Source organism: Polyodon spathula, chromosome 3, assembly GCF_017654505.1.
Source record: "Polyodon spathula isolate WHYD16114869_AA chromosome 3, ASM1765450v1, whole genome shotgun sequence".
NCBI classification, from domain to species: Eukaryota; Metazoa; Chordata; class Actinopteri; order Acipenseriformes; family Polyodontidae; genus Polyodon; species Polyodon spathula.
This window is the reverse complement of record NC_054536.1, coordinates 27,944,592-27,968,772: the sequence shown is the minus strand read 5'-3', so window position 1 is coordinate 27,968,772 and position 24,181 is coordinate 27,944,592. Positions and strand designations below refer to the sequence as shown.

At 35.7% G+C, this 24,181-nt stretch overlaps 1 protein-coding gene across 5 annotated transcripts in view; it reads right to left on the bottom strand.

Moving 5' to 3' along the window:
* Positions 1-1,227: 1,227 nt before the first annotated feature.
* The window catches only part of LOC121312939 (cAMP-regulated phosphoprotein 21-like), a 119,162-nt gene continuing 96,208 nt past the window's right edge, over positions 1,228-24,181 (bottom strand). For 4 of the 5 annotated variants that reach the window (XM_041244915.1, XM_041244916.1, XM_041244914.1 and 1 more), the window contains 5 exons: positions 22,880-22,984; positions 21,794-22,045; positions 19,817-19,943; positions 2,531-2,679; positions 1,228-2,022 (listed from right to left, as the gene is read on the bottom strand). In XM_041244915.1, the coding sequence (XP_041100849.1) occupies positions 1,765-2,022; positions 2,531-2,679; positions 19,817-19,943; positions 21,794-22,045; positions 22,880-22,984 (891 nt within the window). In that variant the 3' untranslated portion in view covers positions 1,228-1,764. The remainder of the gene's footprint in view (positions 2,023-2,530; positions 2,680-19,816; positions 19,944-21,793; positions 22,046-22,879; positions 22,985-24,181) is intronic. The other variant, XM_041244918.1, reaches the window with a different exon arrangement.

Genomic DNA, 24,181 nt, shown 5'->3' with positions numbered 1-24,181 from the left:
GGTACCCTTCTGCTGAGAAACATTTTCATAAAAAATAACAATATTTTCAATGCATTGTTGAAAAAAAAAAAAAAAAAAAAAAAAAACATTATTAAAAAAATTACCTTTTTCTTGCCAGAGCTGCTTACAGTTTACCTCTACAGTGCCCAATATATGAATGGAGCAATATCACTGAACTGTCCGTGTCTCGGTTTATTGTTGTTGAAAGATGCTGTGTCTGCGCTCCAGTCAAGCTGACAGGTTGTGGTTGGTTGAATCGACAGCATTGGTTGCTTTCGTTAATGCAAAGTATTGATTGGCTGGTTTTGGTGGCTGATAAAATCAATATGGACCAATTGTGTTTTTGTTTAGTATTTACTGTCCAATAGAAAAACTTAAAAATACAGCAAGGCAAAAAGAAAAAGCTTGCACAGATTGATTTTAAATTTGATTCACAGGTGATGCAGTGGTGTTCTAGCAGGCATCAGCTGTGTATTAATGCCCGCTATAGCTGGAAGCTGATTGGTTGATGACACTGAATCACTTTCTAATTAGTTATACTTTTTTGTTTATGAATATAACCTTTGTGAATTGCAATTATTTTATTGTTCATGCAAAACATTTTATAATAGCTATTCATCATAAAGAACTCTTAAAAAATGAGCTATTGCAAACTTTTAGGGTTTCACAACATATGTCAGACACATGCCTGTAAAGGTGTGTGCATTTGTGCAAATTACCTTTTTTTGTCACATAGCTAGTTTTGACATTATTTTCTTTCATTGTATTTCATTTTCTTATCATAATGTGACTCATAATACAAATACCTTGTCAAGTCGATACTTACAGAAATAACCTTTGAATAACCTTGAAAAAAATACACAGATAGATGTAAATGTTTTACACACTTATCATAAAATTACAATACATGAACAATATTATCGCAACATTACGATATACTGTTTTTTTTTTCTACAGCTGCTATCAGTATGCATTCAAAGTCTTATCATACTTAACGTAGTCTTATATCAGAATATATATATATATATATATTATATATATTATATATATATAATATCTATATATATATAGAAAATATATATATATATTATAATGAATTACTGTATTTCTTTTCACACATCTTTAGGGACATTATCAACTTTACCACTTTATCCCCTTATCAACTTGGCCCCACCTGAAGTAAATATAAAACATACAAATTACTAAAGAGAGAGACGACACAGGGGATTAGAAATGTGACCTTTCTCCATGAGGTCAAGTAGTTTATTGTCGTTGAACACTACAATACATCATATATCAATAAAAAAAAACTCTATAGTGTATATAAATTATTCCTTCCATACATCAATTCTTAAATCCATTACAGCTTTGGTACAATGTGATACTTTTATTATATATATTTTATTTTTGTTAAATACTTTTAGCTCCACAAACTCAACACAAAGTACAAAACTAATCAAATTCAGGTTTATTACAATCTACACAGTGGTGATCAGTGATAAGGAAGAAGTCTTAACTCAGTGAATGCATGTCACCTAGCTAAACTACAAAGGCATTCTTAGCAGACATGACTAAAATATGCACCATTTACCAAACATTATTTTATTGATTTATTCATTTATTTATACAGAATACCAACACTTAAGTTTAACACCTTAGTTTTTCAACTGATTTTTTTTTTATTCAGTTGTTTTAAAAGGCCATGATTTATATGTCCAACAATGCATTGAAAATATATTTTCTTCCAGTTTTATTCTGCCAGTGTCAGTATTTTACCTGCCAACCTGTGTTGTTAATACTCGTACAGTTTGTCCTGCAGTTAGCAGAGACGACGGGCACGTTGTTGGAGGGACAGTGAGGGGCGACCAGCCTTAGGTTGCTAGGTGGGGATGGAGGCACGACATTGCAGTAGACAGGAATTCCATTGGCTGGATGTGTCCCTTGACCTGACTGACTGGGCAACATCATTGTTTGTTGGTATGATTGTTGTGGCATTCCTTGAGAACCCTGGGTCATTGGCACCTTTAGGAAAACAAATATAATGTAAAGCACATTTCATAACTACAAATTCATCTTTTAAGTAGAATCAGATTACATTAGTAATATATATATATATATATTATTATAATATATATTATATATATAATATGATAGTATATATATGCTATATATCTGAGTGTGTCTTATTGCTATTTCTTAAATACTATATATATATGATAGCAAACATCATATTAAGGTAAGATATTGTTAATGATTTCTAAAATCTGGTACGAGATCAAAACAATTATTACATCTGTATTAATACTCAGTATGTCCAACAATCAAACTTGTAAAATAAGTAAGCACGATAAGTGGATGAGAACGTCAGAATTATGTCAACAGAATGAAAAACTATATTCACTTCAGCCACGTAAATCAAGCTGATACTTACTTTTAACAAAACAGCATTCTCGCAAAAATGTGTTAAGCTGCATTGACTTGTACTGACCCGTTTAGATTGCCTGCAGAGCGTTAGGTTTAGAGAACCCACCTGATAAGAAGACATGGCTGGGTATTGGACCAGCATGCCTTGCACCTGATTCCCCTGTTGACTGGAAATCACGCTCTGATTCTGTGGAGGTTGCTGCATTCCCATAAGGGCCTGGAATCCTTGCTGATTGGGTAGAACAGTCTGGTAACCTATGAAAGCATCATAAATATTAGTTTTCAATGCCATAAAATATTGTACTTCCATAGCGCATTAAACAATGTAAAAAAAGTGTTTTGAGCTATTCAAAGATAAAGAGGAAGTGAACCAACAGAAAGCCCTTCCACTAACTGCTTGGAGTTAAGGGATTACAAGCAGCCACTGCAATGTGTCCATATGGTGCAGATGCTACAACATTTGGGCAGGTAGGCAGGAACATTGTGATCTAGATTTGCATTTACATTTTCTGTTAATTACATTTTCTGTTAACATATATGACATTTAATGATTAAGAATTTACCCTCCCCATAAAGTAATTAGCATGACTCGTTTAAACCTGGCCTGCAATGGCCTACCGCTGGTCTAGACCATGCAGATATCAGTAAGTTACTAAAAAGACCATAAATGGAATATGATTTAACCTTGAGAATATAAAAATAGGTGAAATAGAAAAATAAAATCAGTTTGGAAGATGTACGAGATCAGGATAGTTAAGAACATAAATATTGTTAAGAACATGCTCCCATTACTTGGTTCAGCCAATCATATAATTGTGAGACAATGGTAATTACAGCATAACAATTTTTTGAAGTGTATGGCAAATATAAAAGCTCCTCAGTTAATTTATCCTTCTTTAATTGACACCAATAACAATTAAAAGAGAATGAATTATGATTCCCTGCCTTAATATTTTTTCCAGTTTGGAGGGATTTTATTAAATGGGTCAGTATAAGGTATTGCCAGTGATTTGTCCAAATTAAAAAAAAAAAGAAAGATAATTGTGAACTATCCTGAGTGAACTTATTCCTCATTCCTCATTGTTGTAGCTCTGAAGTGATTTATTAAGATTTTTCATTAGGGAATTACATCATAAAAATAAGCAGAGTTCAGTTAATCTAAATGAGCCAATCCTCTAAACGCTAAATATAGACAATAAGAATTATGTACAAATGAAAAGGTAAATCACATATCAAACACTGAAGGTATTTTCGCAGTACGTACGACCCAACCCCTTAATGCAGTGGTCTGCAATCCTGGTCAATCCTAAACCTTTAACCGATTAAGCGTACTTGAAGAGCAATCTACAACAGCTTTTCACTGTCCATAGAGAGTACGCATGTATACACAGGCTGGTTTTAGATTCCATCAGATCACTTGAAATATTACTGTGTGCTCCAGGGCCTCTGTCTCAATGTGTATAATTTATGCTCCACTCAATTACTATTTTTTTTTTTTTAAACAAGGCAAACTTGAAAGAAATATATACAGTATCCGTCTGAAGGAATAAGTGCGAGCAGAATATAATAAATGCTTTAGAAAAGTCTGGGTGGTATGGCTCTACTTTCACATTTTTCACGGCTTGGCTGCATAACACAGTACAGATTAAATATTTACAACCATCTCTTCATCTTGTTATTCAGCTTTCTTATATTCCGTTTTTGCATGCTAATTTCATTATTCATGTCACCAAAACAAAGCCGTTTAATAGATGCATTTGAATTTCATTTCAACATCTCAAATATGTAGCACTCCATAACAAGTGGTAATATCACATACGAACAGCAAAGCGATTACCAAAAGAACCCACATGAAGCAGAAATCTATTTTAATAGTTTCAAAAGTGAAGACCACGTGGAGAACAGGCTAAATGTACCATTCTGGAGAATATAACTATTTAAACATCAAGCTGAATAGGTGCAATCCTGGTGACCCCTGGTGGCTCTATATACCCAATGTTAACAGAAGTAGGGGGTTTTTTGTTTGTTTTTTTTGTACCAATTCCTGTACAGTGTACCTCTTCATTGATAGACATCATGGTATGAATTAATCCAATGACTTTTGTTCCTTTTTAAATTCTGGTACATACAATTATAGCGATTGTCATTTGTATATTAACTCAAATATAGTTGAGCTGTATATAGTATAGTTATATACTGTACAGTACATTACTCTCTAACAGCCATTACATAATATCTTTAAATCACAATAAAATACCAACATATGGTAAAGCGATACACACTTAATATAATGTAATGCTTTTCAACACCATTCATTGCTGGTCTACATCAAACCTTTATAGGCTCATCCTCTTCCCCCACAACCCAATTAGTATTTCATGCTGGAATATATACATATTTCATTGCCTTTTGAGTAAATGTATGAGATAGAAATCGATAGAAATTAATCAAGTCATTCTTAATGCTATTCTGGACCATGTGTGGTGTTTCATCAAAGTTCCTTACAAAGTAATGTCTCGCACATCTATAAATCTGCTCTCCCCCCATTTGACATCTTAGAATTGCATCCAAATTATAATTCAGAAACATAGTTCAGCAGTCAATCCAATCAGTTACTGCAGATATACAGCTAAAAGCCCACAGACTGCTCACTGTTCACTCTCATACACTATAGTCTTTGCTTTATGACATGAGTGATACAGACTTTGAGTTTGCTGTGGTCTACAAAGATTATTGCATCAAGGGATTTCTCCGTTAACAATTAAAAGTACAAATTTCCTGATCAATGGTACCAACTAATAAAAAGTACAGAATTTAAAATCATAACCAAAGCATTCAAATACATGTATTACTTTTCTTTCAAGAAATTGACCAGTTGATGAATTAAGTAGAGGCTACAGTGTTTGTTAAGCATGCTGTGACAACATCTAGCAATGAAAAAAAACAGCACTGTTTCCTCTAGCACATCACAAGCCCCCTTATGCAAGAGTATAGAGCAATTCATCTTTTCATGCATACTGCAAAAGGGGCAATTTTGGGATAAAGAATAAGCTAATTATTCCTCCTCGGAGCTCACACTGCATTTAGATGAAAGGCATCTCAATTAATCTTGCAGACAAAGTATCTTTGTGAAGCCCAATGCATGCTTTGCAGCAAAACCTAGACAACAATAACCACCAATTAACATTCGCGTGCTCCCATGAGTTGTGTCTGAATCGCATATTTTTAACCTTCATGCTCCTGGACGGCCAAAAAATAATAGGTGATGCCAGGAAACAATATCCGTACAATGCAAAAGGTGTCATTGTTGCTCTCTTAATATGATTTATCATGTAATTAAAGCAGCAGAGCTACACTTGAAAAGACACAGCACATTTTCCTCTCTATATAAATGATTGCCACTGCTTTTCCAAGTCAGCACACAATCATTTATAGATCCCACTATATCACAGAAAGGGGGGCAATAGTTTCACCGTCAGGCTTTACTTTAATATAGAACGCTGATGTCACACCTGACGCCCCTCCCCAAAAGCAAGGCATACCCTTGAAACATTTCTACCCTTCTAAGGATATACATCACACATTAGAGGTGTCAGTTTCAGAAACAAGTAGGTCACTACATTATGGCCTACATTCTCAGTTTGTACTGGACTAAGAAGTGAATATGGAAGCAGATCCCAGGATAGGTTTGCTGGATGCATTTCTTGATTGTTTCTTGAGCAGCAATCATTTGGTTTTGTTTCAATAACTCAGACCAGGGAGGACTTTGCAGGACTGAGGGTTGGTGTGGTGTCACCAGGAATGTAGGGTAGGAATTTAAACAATGTCTTTCTTTGGCTCGGGTTAAAACAAGGATTTGGGGTGCAAAGGTGGGATTATCACCTTTGCTGATGGCTTTTAAATCTTTTGCGGCGGTGCAATGTGGTAGAAATAAAAAAAGTATTTCTATTGCCTGTGGTTTTTAAAGCACTCTCTAAATCTGACACTATTGGTTAAAGAAGGCACATTATCTTTAAACGTGTTTGAAACAGCAGTTCCTGCTCTCTGCCTACTCAGCAAGTTACATTCAAAAAGTTCAGAACATCTGTAATTGAACACAGACAGCTTATAAAAAAAATAAAATCCCACACTTCAATTTCATACCAATAAACTGCTTGGAACAGCAGAATTTAGACAAATTTAGATGCATGAAGCAAAAGCACATCAGCCATTGCACCTTAGTGAGTGAAAACACCCAAACCTAACCAGAAAAGGTCATGTAATTTGAAAACTCCACGCTAACTGCAACACCTATTGGATCAGCCATTCCCAAATGTAGTTGTCCTTGTGTGTACAATACTGCAAGTAATCCAGTTGCCTGGAATTCTCTGAAGTTCTCCCAAGAACTTATGTAACTGAATTACCTACAAGAAGCATATATACACCTGTTGCCTCCAAGCCTCGACTTAAAAGTGTTATGGAGAAGGTGAAACAAGCTTGCAACATCCAGAAACCTCTAACTTACAGACAGTATTTATGTTGTAGTGTGCAGTGTCCATCTCCTTAGATTGGTGCCAGCAAACATCACAGGATAGTGCGAGCATTCAAAATCTACAGCTGGTATCATGTTATAGAATGACACTCTAGAATTACATCTGTTGCCAGTTCCCAGGTTATGCAATGATCTCAGCTGTTGTACTGATATTAAATGTTGTATATAATCAAATTAAGTTTCGCCTATTTTGCATGTTGCAGCCCCACATTTACACATCTTTATATAAGCTTGTGTGAACTGAAAACACTTTCAAATATTTTTATCTGGGTTTGCCTTTATTATATAATTATTGTACTATCCCTTTTTCTTGTATTAGTAAAATTAATGGATCGATGTGTTGGTCAACAGCCAGAAAAAAAAAAAAATTCTAAATTAAATTAATTAAATTAGTTTTGAATATAAAGCTCCCACTTATCTAATTAGGTATACAAAGGGTTCTGCACTTAACAAAAAGTTAAAAAAGAAAACTATGATGGAAATCTTGTGCATACATGCTAATTAGGTGCATCGCAAGCAACAATTAAAAGGGAATGGGGTAATAGAATTAGAGAAATTTTATGACAGATATTTCATATTTCACAATATTATAAAAGTTTATGAATGCTTCTAGCATAATAACTTACATATAACAAAGATGCAACATGAATATTTTTAAAATAGATGTTTTAAAAAGTAATCTACAAGCCACAAGACCACCTTTTCCTTTGAATTTAGGCATCCACCCCCTCACCCCCTAAATTAAAGAACATAAGAATATAAGAAAGTTTACAAATGAGAGGAGGCCATTCGGCCCGTCTTGCTTGTTTGGTTGTTAGTAGCTTATTGATCCCAGAATCTCATCAAGCAGCTTCTTGAAGGATCCCAGGGTGTCAGCTTCAATAACATTACTTGGGAGTTGATTCCAGACACTCACAATTCTCTGTGTAAAAAAGTGCCTCCTATTTTCTGTTCTGAATGCCCCTTTGTCTAATCTCCATTTGTGACCCCTGGTCCTTGTTTCTTTTTTCAGGTGGAAAAAGTCCCTTGGGTCGACATTGTCAATACCTTTTAGAATTTTGAATGCTTGAATTAGGTCGCCGAGTAGTCTTCTCTGTTCAAGACTTTGTTCAAGACTAAATAGATTCATGCCTTTTAAACCTGGAATAATTCTGGTCGCTCTTCTTTGCACTCTTTCTAGAGCAGCAATATCTTTTTTATAGCGAGGTGACCAGAACTGAACACACTATTCAAGATGAGGTCTTACTAGTGCATTGTACAGTTTTAACATTACTTCCCTTGATTTAAATTCAACACTTTTCACAATGTATCCGAGCATCTTGTTAGCCTTTTTTATAGCTTCCCCACATTGTCTAGATGAAGACATTTCTGAGTCAACAAAAACTCCTAGGTCTTTTTCATAGATTCCTTCTTCAATTTCAGTATCTCCCATATGATATTTATAATGTACATTTTTATTTCTTGCATGCAGTACTTAAATGACATTAAATGTCATTTGTCATGTGTCTGCCCAGTTCTGAATCTTGTCTAGATCATTTTGAATGACCTTTGCTGCTGCAACAGTGTTTGCCACTCCTCCTATTTTTGTGTCGTCTGCGAATTTAACAAGTTTGCTTATTATACCAGAATCTAAATCATTAATGTAGATTAGGAATAGGAGAGGACCTAATATTGACCCCTGTGGTACTATCCTGGTTACCTGGCTCCATTTTGAGGTTTCTCTTCTAATCAGTACTTTCTGTTTTCTACATGTTAACCACGCCCTAATCCATGTTCATGTGTTTCCTTGAATCCCGACTGCGTTCAGTTTGAGAATTAATCTTTTATGCGGGACTTAAGCTTTCTGGAAATCTAAATAAACCATGTCATATGCTTTGCAATTATCCATTATCGATGTTGCATCCTCAAAAAAATCAAGCAGGTTAGTTAGACACGATATTCATTTCCTAAAACCATGTTGACTGTCTCCTAGGTGGTTTCAGGCGATGATGTGCTAAAGCTGTTGATGTCGAAATAACGATCTGATGTCTTATGCAAATATGCTGATACTGAACTGAATAAACAGTAACACATTTCTGAACAACCAAATCGATTTTCCATCCTAAATATTAATCACCCCTCCCCCTGAAGTTACACAAAGCCCCTTTTCATCAGTTTAAAGGCTACTGCTATAAGCAATACAATTAGTTAAATCAGTTGACATACCATACAGAACAGCAGTAAATCACTTCATCGCTCAAGCACAGTAAATAGAAAAGAAATGAATATATACATAAAACTCAACCTTAGTGACAGCTGTGTCTAGTGACTTGTCAAAACAAGTTAATCAAAATATTATGAAGACCATCTCTTATGAATTGATTTTCCCTTTCACGGTGCTTTCTGAGACACAGGGACGGTTGTTGACTTATGATTACAAAACAATTTTGCACCCAATGGTGTTACATTACTGTACATGACTTCTGAAGAGGGCATTGTAGACAGGTACTTAATCAAGTCTGGGTATTGAGCCCTTGTCATTTCATAGTGTCTTCCAATGTACCAATGGCAAAAAAACTTGTGTTTGTCTAACAGCAAATCACACAAATACAATCAACAAACGATTATTCTCATAGATAATACTTTTCAGCGTTTTGTGAGAACTATATTTTATAACACTCTTGTACATTTTCAAATTAATCCAACAGGTAGTTCATAAAAACAAACAACTAGCCAAACAAGGATATGCAACTAGTATGGGGGCTGCAAGCTTGCACACATGATAAAGATTGCAGCAATCTGTTATCAACACAAAGGTCTAAGGCACATTTCAAGACTTCTGCCCTTTTCTGGTATAACCCTTTTAAATCTAAACTAATTTGTTAGCCATCAGAATTTTAAGAGCCTTGTTTCAGAAACTGAATATGCAACCCAAGGAAATGCTAAGAAAGCCATTACAGATGTTACTATTTCAGATATCTTGTGAGAAATCTCTAGTTATTCAAGTTTTTTTTTTATTATTTAAAGCATTTACTAGTCTTTAATGACCTCTTAATTACTATTTTCAAAGGCAAACAATTATACATTAATGTACCAAAATAAGAAACAAACAACTTGAGAGTGCTTAAGAGACCCTGAAATACATAACTCTACTGTTTGGTTCTACTTGTTCCTCCTTTTAAGAAAATAGATGTTAAAGCTTTGAAAATATGCCCCATGGCATGCTATTTACCAAAGCAAAAGGTTCCCTAGCAACACTCAGCACAGACATTTTACATGTCATTTTGTTATGGCTGCTCAGGGATTGTTCACAACTCACTTGTACCCAAGGTAGCCTGTATACAAGTTAGGTACTGTGTACATGGACGTGATGATGTCAGCACTACATCTCTGAGAAGCCACAGGAAAACACCAGTAAACACATAAGGTTTACACAGTTACTCCAGTATGAGCGTGTGTGTGAACCAACCACTGCTCTTACTGGAAAATCTCTGCTGATTTCATTTCAACATCCATTGTCTATTATATCCTCCCTGGGTGGGGAGAATGGCAAATTGGTTGGGACTGGTTATTTGTCTAATGCCGAATGGCAGACCACTTGGAAGCTTTCCACCCTTGTAAGCCACTGTATTCTTTCTCTTTTTTAAACAAGGTTTTTCAATTGAAAATAATAGTAAAGCAAAGTGCTATTTCTAGTCTTTTGGATATTTATATTTAATTAAAATAAATCAGTAATAACCCCATGAATAAAACACAAAGAGACAACTGTAAATGTTAAAATCACAGAAATATAATTTTGTTTGATTTGCATTATAATAGCATCTTTCAGATTATAAATCAATTCAGATTACATAGGTCTGGATTAGTGAGAGTCCTATACTATGAATGCAGTTTGTGTAATATTTATAAACAATGCTCGACGGCTTACATTTATACATTACTGTACATAAAAAAAGCTGTAAAAATCAGGAAGAAATACGATTATATATGTGCTGTGATGGATTCCAGTTAAATGTGGGAGGAAATACACATTTAGAAACATGCTGTGGGAGGCATTCTCTCCTATTTCAGGGTTATATGCCTAGTAATAGCATTTATCGCCCTCCTCTCTGTTCCATTCTAATTCTCCTTGACCTCTCCTCTGCCTTCTCTCTCTGACCTCGGGATCTCAGGCACTGTCTTGCCTGGTTTTCCTTCTCCCTAACCGTTCCTTCTAGGTTTCCTTGCATAGCTATCTCTCTTCCCCTCAACCGCTCTCTACAGGTGTACCTCAAGGATTTGGAAGACCCCTCCTCACTCTACACCCGCTTGCTTCCCCTACCACCTTTATGCTGATGATGATCAGATCTTCCTCTCCTTTCCCTCTTTTCTCCCATATCTCCTCCCACCTCAGAATGCCTCTTGGCTATCCCAGCTTGGATGCATTCTCACCATCTCAAACTCAACCTCTCTAAATCTGACCTCTCTGCGTCTTCTCCCTCCTCTGACCTCTACATTTCAGTATCCTTTGACTGTCACTCTCTCTCTCCATCTCCTACTGCTAAAAACCTAGGTGTTACTCTTGACCCATCCTTCTCCTTCTCTCAACACATCTCTTCCCCTGACACACACTTGCCACTTCTTTCTTAGCAACACCTACCGATTCCATCCTTTTCTCACTATTCATTCCACCCAACTCCTGGTCCAAGCGCTTGTACTCTCTAGATTAGACTTTGTAACTCTCTTCTTACTGGTCTCCCAGCTTCAGCTATCCGACCCACTTCAGCTCAATCCAAATGATGCTGCTTATCTTGTATTCTTCCAACCTCGCTACTGTCAGGCTACCACTCTGCTTCGCACCCTCCACTGGCTACCTATCACTGCTCGCATTCAATTCAACACCATACCTCCTCTTGCCCTCTAAGCTTCTTCTCTACGGTCAGACCGGCCATGCCTTCTCTCCACTCTCCATCCTGCCATGCTTACTCTTCTCTTTCCTAGACCCTCTGTGATGGAACCAGCTACTGGAAAACTTCAGGACTGCTCTGTCTCTCACTGCCTCCTCAAAACCCACCTGTTTAGACTGCACTTGTAGATCTTTTGATCTACCCGTCATACTATGCTCTGGACTTGACTGACCGTTACTGGATCCTCAGCTAATGCACTATCCTTTCGGTATTGCACTACTAAGATGTCATTGTAGATATAACTTGTTGTAGTCCTAACTTGTTGCATCCTATGTGTATTGTATTTTAGTAGTATTATTTCCACTTACTGTAAACTATATTATATTTAAATATGAATCTTGCATTGTAACTCTGTACTATCCTGTAGCACCTGTAAATCGCCTTGGATGAAGGCTTCTGCCAAATAAATAAATAAATACTACTGACATTAATTACATTTACAAAAGTTATTATTTCTGTAAACAACTGTATGTTTTTACTATAACATGCATACGCTTAAAATGAGGTTATTTTCAATTAAAAGAAGATATTGCACCTTTCAGTACTACATCTCACAGCATTATTGCGGCCACATCGTTCATCAACAATTAACAAGCTCCAAAGGCAGAAGGCTGCAATAAACTCAAAATAGCATCCCTGTTTTGAGAACAGACTTATTTACTGCCCTGTTTAGTTGTAATGACAGCTCGTGGTGCACCCTTCTCAGCGATGATAGATTGATTACGCACTATCTCAATCTGATATACGATTTAACAATTCTACATAAGCTGCTGAGACCAAACCTCAGACCCCACAAGAGCAGGGATTTCAGAAACAATTTCAGACTATGTTATTATTATTATTATTATATTATTATTATTATTATTATTATTATTATTATTGTTAATTTATTATATTAATAAGGGTTGAAACCTGTCTGTTTATATGAACAACTGTAAAATAATTAATCGTTATAGTAGAGAGAGATAGTGTTACATTATTTTCTCTCGGGGTCTTAAAATTCATTAGACTAAACACACTTTTTTTTTTTTTTTTTTTCCTTTTAGCACAAAATGTACAAATAATTCAGTGTATGTCTCCTGGGTATTATTTCTATATAAAGATGTGCTAATTAGTCTGAATTAACTTGAGTTTAATCAGGTTAAACTTGACACACATGATATTAAAACTACAACATCTACTTTGAAAAATAGGTTACTTCATCAAAATAACTTTTTTTTCTTTTAATAGATATAGGTCTGCCACTAAATGTATGTGAATGCCATCATGTAAGTGAGGATGCAATGGGCTACTTTGTTGGCAAGCCTTTAACTCTCCGGATATTCTTTTGGTTCATGGAGCAGAAGTCAGTTCTGATAAGTTGCATTGAGCAAAGATTACTGTGCATTAGATCACGTCAATCGGTTCACACAAGGTATATTTTATAAGAATGAACTTCTCATATATTTAGTGAGAGGTGTCATTAACTGTTCCGGAAACAGTTGGCGTTTTTGTAAAGTAACATCCAAAATTATAACCAGAAACTCATTCAGGAATAAACCCAGCCTACAACCATTATCTTTGCCTAAAATGGATGTTAAGCAATACCAGTTTTCATTGCTAGATGATGATAACTGGTACACTAATATAATGGCCTAGGGCAGTCAAACCTATACAAACATAAATATACTACATTGTAGAGGAAAATGATACAATTGCTTTAAGTGACAGCTGTGATTTATTGTTGCAATTCAAAGGCACTTTAAACAGACTCAGTATTAAGTTTGCCTGTACCGCCAGAAGGCAAACACATGCAAGGCATTTGATAGAAGACATGAGTCAAAGAAAGGCGATCATCAAAGAATAAAGACCTTGATTTATTCTTGTACATGTAGGATGCAGGTTTCAAACAGTATGCCTACTTTAAGTTACCCCAAACTAATACAAAGAAAACTGTGACCATTTTAATTTTAGTTGCAAGCAATAATATGGATTTTTTTTTTAATGATGAATGTTAGACAACTGCAATTTAAACTGGGCAAAAAAACAGATCAATATAATACTATCTGGGCTTGTTCTATTCTCCCAGTTGATATTGTACCTCTGAATATCTGTAAGTCTTTATCTAACAATAACATGTATTAAGTTTTCTCTCATCTGTCACTGTCTCCCTCCTCTCAATATTAAACAGCATTTAGCAAAGCTTTGACATCAGTGCATTCTAATTAATGGGACAGGATAATAAATCAAAGACAGAATTAATAAAATCATAGTAAAGCAGCCATATCACAATCAGAAATAATGCAGGTGGCAGAGGACACTATTTTCTTTTATAAGCAAACAAATGAATCATTAACAAATCAACAACACCTTAGTAAATATCACAGAAATCATATAGTCCTGTATAATTGAATATTATTGTGATTTTTCTTCAGTAGCTGGACAACTGTTAACCATTTCCATGTAAACCAAAGAGAGGCACATAGACTTCTCACAACTGTTTAGAACCACAAATGACCTACATAAACTATCTTAGTAGGCTGCCCCTTAGAACTGTCAGATGATTTTACTCGCGTGTTCCCAAATTTTCAAGGGGAATCTTGACAAATCGAGAAAAATTGCCGACGCCATTGAACGTGTTCATATTTTACCCTGCAGCAGCAGTGACGTGATTATCTGTTTGATGGATTGCATAGAGTGGGTGTGGATTATGGAGGCTCTTTGCTAAGCAAAGAGTTCTATTTTAGATTTTATATTCTGTTAGCGTAACAACAGAATGTCTCTGTACGCCAATGGCGTGCACCATAAAAAAAAAAAAAAAGGTTTTGATAACTCAGTCTGACGCAAAGATCGCAGACATAAATCAAACAGGAGGATGTACGTTCTTTTTTTGTGTATTGTATTATTGTGAAAGCCTCCAGCTGCTTTATTTCCAATAAGCTTCATATTGTATACTGCATTCTCAAAGGTAAGATATCCCCATCTTGGGAAATAATTTACAGACACACTTCAATATTATTAGATTCCCTTTAAAAGCCCTGAAGTTAAAATTATTAAGCTGCACATTTTTTTTGCTATGTTCTTGTTTTGCTTTTAACCAGGGTTTATCCTTCATGGCCCGTGCTACACAATCACAACATTTCTAATCAGATCAATCTTATTCCTCCATTGTAGTATATTATATATGAAGTAATTAAGTAGCAACACCTGGTTGCAGAGGGGTATCTTACAGTATCAATCATCCTTGAGTTTCCCTGCATAGAGCAAGGTACATACTGTAATATTTGGCTGGGTTGTGTTTGTGTAGTTGCTGAGTAATAAACAAATGGCGATCAGTGTTCTGATTGGCTGAAATGACATTAAGTATTGTATAAGACACCATGCACAATTTTTGAATTCAGTGCTTTATGAATGTACAAAAACTATGGAAATAACTTCAGGAAAGAGCAAGGTGACAAAACTAATTAGATTTACTGAAATATCCAAGAATGAAAAGCAAAAGGTCTTTCAAAAAAAAAGAAAAATTTACTTTTCTATTCTTTAAAGGAATAGACGATAAAAGCGATGATCTGTTTTTGTGTAGTGAACTCATGTTGTGAATAAATGACAAGGCTTATTAGAATTCAAAATGTTTATTATCTAGTAAAATTAACTATGGCTTAATTGAAATATTAATTATTAGTTTAATTTGATAACTTACAGTCCAAGGTAAAAAATAAACAGAATGTCATTATTGTCCCCATAATCCTTTACACTATGTGCTGTTCTTTTTTTTTTTTTTTTTTTTGCCAAGAAAACACACAGCAGTACAGGATGCTCTATTTTTTTTCATAAGGGAAATCAGTGATGTCACTAATGTGCTGGCCTGCTGCTCCAGCATGCCTTGCACCAGTAATGTATGCACGCATGCAAATGTCCAACCTACAGGTTAGCATTATTATTTATTTTTATTTATTTATTTTTTAGTGCCAGTCACCCACTCTGGGAATAATAGCAAAATCTTTTTTTGCAACATTAATACAGGTTAAAGAAGAATCCAAATCCCTGTGAAGCTGTCAGAATTAGGCTCAGGAGGTTTCACAGACGGTCAGATATTGTCATAATGTGCAACTACTGGACACAACCAAAGTGTCCAATGTTGAAGTTTTCTAGGAACAAAGTCTGCCACAATCATCATAATCAGAATTTACAACAGGGTTTGTTTTACTGCAAATATTGTTGCAATAAGATTATTTACACCAGAGTATCTTTCCAGCTCAAAATGGATCAAATTGCAAAGAAAGGTGTTTACTCCAGTGTACTGTACTTCTGGTACGCCAGGTCTTCTTGTTGGACTATATTACACAAGAACCCTAAAATGTCACTGATTTAAAAGGACCATTGACAAAACACAGCAACTAATGCATCCTCCTGAATTATATCTGAAACTAAAAAGTAGAATGAATTGGTGCATACAACGGCTTCTCAGACGACGAAAAGGAAGCAGCAAGCAGCTGAAAAACACCCTGAATAGTTTTTATCACCTTCAGTGCCAAAATGATTTATCTCTGCTGGGTTCTAATCTAATTTTAGCCAAGCTCATCTTTTTCAGCCCCGGAGCCATTTAACTTTATAAAGTGCATTTCTCCCAATTGTGTACAGATCTGAAGCACTCAAACCCATTAACAATTCCCACATTGACTTTTTTTTTCTTCAGATTTGTGCTGTCAGATTCATCAATGTGCTTTGTGTGTGAGAGAGACCTTCGCCTGCTAAAACAAATGTTGGCATTCCATCTAGCTGCCAGTCTCTGCAGGCATGAGGGTGAAGAACCTGCTATCTTAGACCACCAACAGCCCCTAAGTAATTAACTGTACATTAGGTTTGTCAACTTGGCTCGCTGCAGGGTAAACAATACATATAATCTACCTGGTTCAATTGAGTGATAAGGTAAGGTTGGGAAAAAAAATAATAAGCCGTGAAAAATCCATGCACACCTAGTCTCACTTACAATAATCGAAATAGCAAACATTAGAAGTGCTTTTCCTTTTATGTTGTGAAAAATTACATTGTTCTTGTTTTCAGATATTACATTCATGTTTCAAACAGAAGATATATTGATATATGTTACTGCATTTTTAACCCAATAATGCAGCATGCCAGACACAAAACATTTTTCATTTGGTAACGGATAATTTAGGTTGATCTAGCTTGTGTTACACATGGCAGGCAACAAGAACTGAAGTGAAGCTCCAAAACTCAGGTGAAAAGGCAAGGGGACAGTAATAAATACATAAATACAAATGAAAATTTTATTTTAAGCAATTTACATGCCGCTTTTCAAAGATTTGCTCCTCACTTGCAAAAATGGACTATTTTCAATTGATCCCTACCAGGTTTTGCTCCAGAGGATACAATCAAATATTCATATAGTCATTCCTATGGTAATAAGGACACAGCCTTTTAAATTCTCTTTGCTCAGCCAAACAGGCCCAGGTTTGTTAAGAGAAAACAAAATTTGGCTGTGACACACGTTATTTGCTTTACAAAAGACCACAAAAATGTACAAAATATGACATCGATATCTGTGACGTTTAAAAGTTTAGTGGCCTATTCTGAATGTCTGTATCCAATAATTTAGTTATTTAATTAGAAAATGTCACATGAAATCAGTGGCTGCTGTTGACCAAAATATTCACACCTCAGATGCAGGTGAGGGGGTGGGGTCCAGGGATCTGTTTCATGTTGGAAGCAATACAAAAGTTTGCTCTGTGATGAGTTATCGTGGCAAAGACCAAGAACAGGAAAAAATAAGACCTCAAATGGAATTCACAATTAAGGCCAAAGGAAAAAAAAAACTAGACTAATTAAGAGTGAAGTAGATTTTTTTTTTTTTTTCAGGAACCTGCAGATAATTTATAGAGACCTAATATAAGCTACAAACAAACAGTAAAAAAGTAGTAATTTAAAAACAACTGATGCGGTTATCAACAAGATTAATAAAAATAAAAACATTCTATAAAATTTTATATTTTATATAAATAATATTAAAATATGGCATATTTAAAAACTGATTACCCCATACAGGCAGTTGCCGAACACAGCAAGATATTACTGAGCTTAAGTTAAAGCGCTGCTGAAGTTGAACAAATAAGACAAATAACATTAATTTAAAGTTAGACGAACTTAGACAAAGATAATTAGACTTGTGAATTTTATTTTAATATTTAAACAGCTTAAACGTTTTTTGTCTTTCCACAAAGTAACAGACCATGCAGTACTAAGAAGAGACAAAGTCGTGCTGCTCATATTTGTAGCCTTTGTTGTCTTGGCACATGTGCGTTGATCGCCTGATCGCAACATTCGCTACCCAGCTGCGCTATCAGTATTGATTGTTTCTTATACTAACCGTTATTTGTATTCTTTTTAAAATATTTTTTGCATTGGTGGCGCAGATGCGGGGAGCCGAGGTCCTCTTTTGGGGGCAAGTGACGTCACTTCCCAACGTTAGGCCTAGCCAGCTGGCCATGACCTCCTAGAGGAAGGTTCTCAGAAGAAAATCTTTCTAGGTTGCCCCTGGGGGGTAGCATACATACTCCCCAGCCTTGAAGGCTGATCCGTTCGGTCTCACCTCTGAGATGGCAGTTCTTCCTGAGACAGCGGGAAACCCTGTATTCTTTACTAACAACTTGCTTTTAGCTCTGCCAATGTTCCCCTCTGGCCCCTTTGCATGTTCATGTCCTTCTCTTTCAGAATTCCTGTCACCCTGCGTGGCTCTGTCTCGGATGTCTGGCTGCGTTAGTCAGAATTCTAGTCTTCTCAAATGTATCCTCTATACTTCTATTCATTTTCCCCTTGGGGGAAAGTAACGCTTGCTTCCCAGCCTTGGAGGCCAATCTGTTCTGTTTCACCTTTGTGAGGGCGGCTCTCCATGAGCCAAGGGGAAACTTAAAGTCTCAAGCACGTAGTTCCTTTCAAGTCCCAGGGCTTATTCCTCACAACCCTTCCTCCTGTTCCGTGAACTGCTAATAATATGAAGTCAAGTTTTATCCATGAGGATCCTTTGAGAAAATATTGCTATTGTATAGCCAGCAATCAAATGTGACACTCAATATATCAGTTTGCTATAGTTGCAAAGAAACACACACCTGGAGAGACATATATACAATATTCTGTTTCTCTTCTCTTTTTTTATTTTCAAGAGACAGACTTTAGAAGATTACATGGGAGGGGGTAAAGACAACAAACATTCGTTGTCATATTCAAACACTCAAATCCTAAACAAAATCTAACAGTACCAACACATGAAAAATTGGTGAACCCTTCGATTAAAGGAAACTAACACACACAGCAATTATTGACACAGTTCAAAGCGAACTAATAAAAACACAAACTTACAGTTCCCAATCAAGCTTTTTAAAAAAAAAAAAAAAAAAATTATTAACCACTAAGACATAGAAATCAATTTAAAAGAAGACATGTTTATGACGAATCTCATTTCATACTGCTGTTGATCTTCTTTGGTCCTCCTGAAGAGCAGAAAACAGCAGGGAAAGAGACCGGTTCACTGTGAGACTTGCTAATCAATCTCTTACAGTGCAACGGCCCCCTTTCATGCTGCTAAAGCCAGTGACTGGAACAGGAGAGCTGTGTATGCACATTAAACTGTACCACACCATCCCACATTACATTCACATGTTAGTAAAATAAATTACTGGACTGCAGTTTGGAACTGTTAGTCAAGCTTGCATACTGGATTCCAATACTGAAACTAGACACTGGAGTTTATTTATCTTCTTATGTAAACTGTCAGGTACTCATTTTAGCCAGCTCACACCTTGCATGTTATATTTTAAAAACAATACATATATCAAACCATGTGAAAAACAAAATATATATGAACTTCGCTTTTGTTCCATTTGTTTAAAAAAAAAAAAAAAGGGATTTTGGGTACAATTGTAAGGTAAATTAGCCATACCTGTTTGCTGAGAAGCCTGTGGTATTTGCTGATTTCTCTGTGCATTGTACTGAACAGGGGCGACAGGTCTGTACTGCTGACTTGCTGAGGTAGGATACTGACCAGATGGATAATAATACACTGGCATCTGTGGATGGTAAAATGGGATTGCAAGTGTAACTTGTATTTCACATGAATTTAAATGCAGAATGGAGCCACAAAAGCTGACAATGGAAAATGTCAAAACAGTTAAGAATTTCAGGCAAGTAGGTAGCTGCCACTGCCACTGAAGGCAGGTGTCATCACTGTGAATTACCAATATATAAAAATGCTTCCAAAAATATTTTTGTACATCATTACCAGAAACTATCAATAAAGCCATATTGCACTAGCAGCAGCACTCTTTTCCTTACAAGTCATGAATAACTGAGACATGAGGATGCTTTTTAGCATTTTTTTTCAGCCTGTCCAGTTCAACTGAAAAAAATTCTGTACAGCAATTATAACGGCCTCCATTTTATGCGAGGCATCTCAAAAAACAAACCCTTTTAATGGTATGTGGCAGACTCCAGAGGCACCCTTAGTGCAACCCATCAAAATATAATACGAAAGTAAAACTGGTAGAACTATAATAAGCTTTCCATACCATAGTTCTGCAGCAAATAATGATACATTTAAACTCAATGAAGCCTTGTTTTTAAAAGGCTTTTTATCAGCACTGCACATTGTTACAAATATAGAATACACTTTTATAATTGGCTGTTACCTGCAAATAAAAAGCCTTTTTTTTTGTTTTTTTGTGAAAGCGAAAGCTAATGTCTAAATAAGGCATGCTTCCTATATGGTGACAGCAATCTCATTAAATATTCTGCTTATACGCCCCCCTGAGACTAGAAAGGGAGTTAGCGAGGAACTGGAAGACACAGACTGTGTTCAGAAAGACAGTGAATCACTGATCCGCCATGTCCTACATGTTCAAGTCAATTAAACATGATTAACAGTTACCTATGCAGAGACTACAGTGACTTTACTTTCATGCCCCGGAGAGCTTGTATGATTAGCAACTCGACTACTAACAGCATTTCAATAAATGTAAATTGTAAAGCATAAACAAAACCAAAATAAAAATATGCAGCTACGCAATAACAGAAATAAATACAAAAATAAACATAAAAAATACTGTAGGAATTTTCTGTTGCCCTGATTTAAAAGACAGATTCCAAAAACATGCAAGAGTCATTTCTTAATATTGTTGTTTCCCCAAAGGAATTGTCACAGTATACGTACAGAAAATAAACTACTTTAGGTTTCTTACACTCTGAAAATAACTTATTTTTGTATATGTGTGTAATATAATATATATATATATATATATATATATATATATATATATAGAGAGAGAGAGAGAGAGAGAGAGAGAGAGAGAGAGAGAGAGAGAGAGAGAGAGAGAGAGAGATAGATAGATGGATAGATAGATAGATGGATAGATAGATAGATAGATAGATAGATAGATAGATAGATAGATAGATAGATAGATAGATAGATAGATAGATAGATAGATAGGAGATTTTTGCTCAAAAGAGCCAATTTCTGAGCGTTCGATATGTTTAATATACTTTTGTCAAGGGAAAGTGTTTTTGAAAGCAAACAGTGGGGGTACTTATAGGCTTCTGATGCCACATATATAAGATGACTCTTTTAAACAATAGCACTACTATAGGCCTATATTTACCTATTTTGGTATTTTTGCTTTTAGGTTTCATTTATAATGTTATGCAATGTGACATGTAGTGTTACCTTTTCTGCTATTTCAGTTCTGTTTTGAATTAATGTTTTACATTGAAATGAAAAAAAAAAACAAAACAACTTGGCAATAAATACATTTAAAAAAAAAAACACCACATATCTATTTAACAATGTTACAAAACATTATACTATAAAATTAGCTCTTAGTTTTCATGTTTTGTGAAATGAGATACATGAGCCTCCTATCCGTACCTGGGCTGGTGGCTGCTGTACATATCCCTGTGGTGGCTGCAGCACTTGTTGAGACATGGTGGGACCAGAGCCAGCAAAGCCCCCAGGCGGGATCTGCTGACTGGGGGAGGCCATGATATAGCCTGGCTGCTGAGGGGGCTGGGGCAGGAGGGGAGAAGGGTAGACAGAACCAGAGGGAGGAGGCTCGGGAGCTTCTCCAGATGATTGCCGGCTCAGACTCATCTGGCCAAACTGAGAGGCCATGTCATCTCGCTGCAAAATAAACAGCGACAATAATTATTGGAGAAGAAAGCTGGAGATGGGGATAGATTGAGAAACAAAATCACCATCACTAGCAAAAAAAATACACTACAGTAATTCAGCATCTTCCACAATCACCTGGTGCTTTTGAGAACATCCAGCATAATCAAATCATTTTTTCAAATGTTTTGATCACTGTCTCATAGCAAAATGACAAAACCGTCTCACCCCGAGCAAAATGACATCGCTCATAAGCATAATCCTTTGGCAGAGTGGGGAGAGAGAGAGATAACAGCAACAGACAACGTCATTATTTACTTTTTCAGAGTTAGTAAATTAAATTGAAAAAGTAATAATTCCCATAAACTATATAATAATATAAATATATATATATATATATATATATATATATATATATATATATATATATACACACATACAGTGCTCTCTCAATGTTTCACCATTTTATCATTCACTAATTTGGTTAATTCACTGTTAGATCAAATTGACAGTAAATTGTCTCGTTTTCCTTTATAATAAGGGCCCTTCACTAATCCACTGTTTTCAATATTTCACATTTCTTTGATGTCTGAGTCAGACAGCAAAATAAAGCAGGAGCACTGTATATACATTAACGTATATTATGCATGCACAGCAGAGGTTGAAATATACAATGTCCAATTGAAAACAAAGAAAACATAACTGTATTTGGACTTCAACAGTAGGTCCTACTTTATACCACATATACGATGGTCAGAGAATACTGCTACAAGTATACATGTAAATCACTCAAGCAAGCAGTGCAGAAACAAAGGCTGAAGTTTAAAAGAATTAAAACAGATGTACCACAGGGAACTGCTGTGTTGGTGAGACTGGCAAGAGGTGCTGAGGTGGGTAAGAGATGGGTGGATACTGGACAGACTGGGAAGAAGGCTGCACTGCCTGCACAGACTGAGAAGAGAAGTCATTTGGCATTGTCAGTCACAGGAGGAAAAAGTCATGCATGCCCATGTTAGTAAATGTTGGTGCTGTTTATATAGGAAAAAGACCAGCAAAATAGTAGTAATTTAAATTAGTTTCTATTTACTGGAATTATTTAGTGAGCTACTGTAAATGTTCTTGTTTTGTCTCTTTCTTTGTGCATATGAAAGGAAGCGTAACATTTAGAATTCTGCATAACAATGGGCCCAGGCAAGAGCAGGATTCAACAGTTCAGTGGACACAGAACAGCGTGGAGTACTGCATCTCTGGCATCTAAGTTTCTAATAAGGCTCTATATACACAGCTAACACAGCAGTTCTAATTTCGAGAATGGATGGTGGAGTTGCTTTGCAAATTAAGCTTATAAAAGCAGGTCCCCCATTATCCACTTCACTGTCCAGATATTGTGACCAGGAAATTTTTATCTGCAACAAACAGCTGCAGCTAAAGTGGTTTAAGCAAAGGTTAAATCAGTTTAGTTTTATTTATTTGTTTGCTTGTAGACAGTGGATATAAGAATAGACAGTGGATATAAGAACGAGTCAGATTGACGAGTCACATTGATGCTCAGAGCAGTCTTTTCTCCATCATTATATTTTCTTCTGTTCTTAGGAAAGATCTAGGTGAGTTATACCTTTTGAATTGCTTTTTTAGATGAATAAATAAACGTACCTAGATTATTAAGGCTTTAAGGTGGGTATGCACATACATGTCAATTAAACAAACAAAAAAAAAAAACATTTAAAAAATGCACCAGCTCTGAAGTAAACTTCGTAAAGAAAATTCCTATTTACAAGTTTGAATAAAGACATCAGCTGTGTACAAAATGAGTTATTAATGAATGTTTAAAGACTTGTGCTTAATCTACATCTATTGAATTTGGTCTTAATACTTAAGCTGTGAAATTACAACTATAAACATTGGCTTGACAGCAGAATATAAAATATAAATGTATTATACGTCATTGGCAGGAATTATAATGATTTAGGACAATGTTCAACACAAGAACTACAGCAGGAGACAGGCACATACTGGAGCAAACCAATGTGTTAACTGCTACCCCATCGTCAGAACCTAATTATTGAGCTTTCTTTACTAAATATATGGCTACTTTAGACAGCACCTCTAACTAGGCATTTATGAACCTACCATATCAGAAAAAAACAT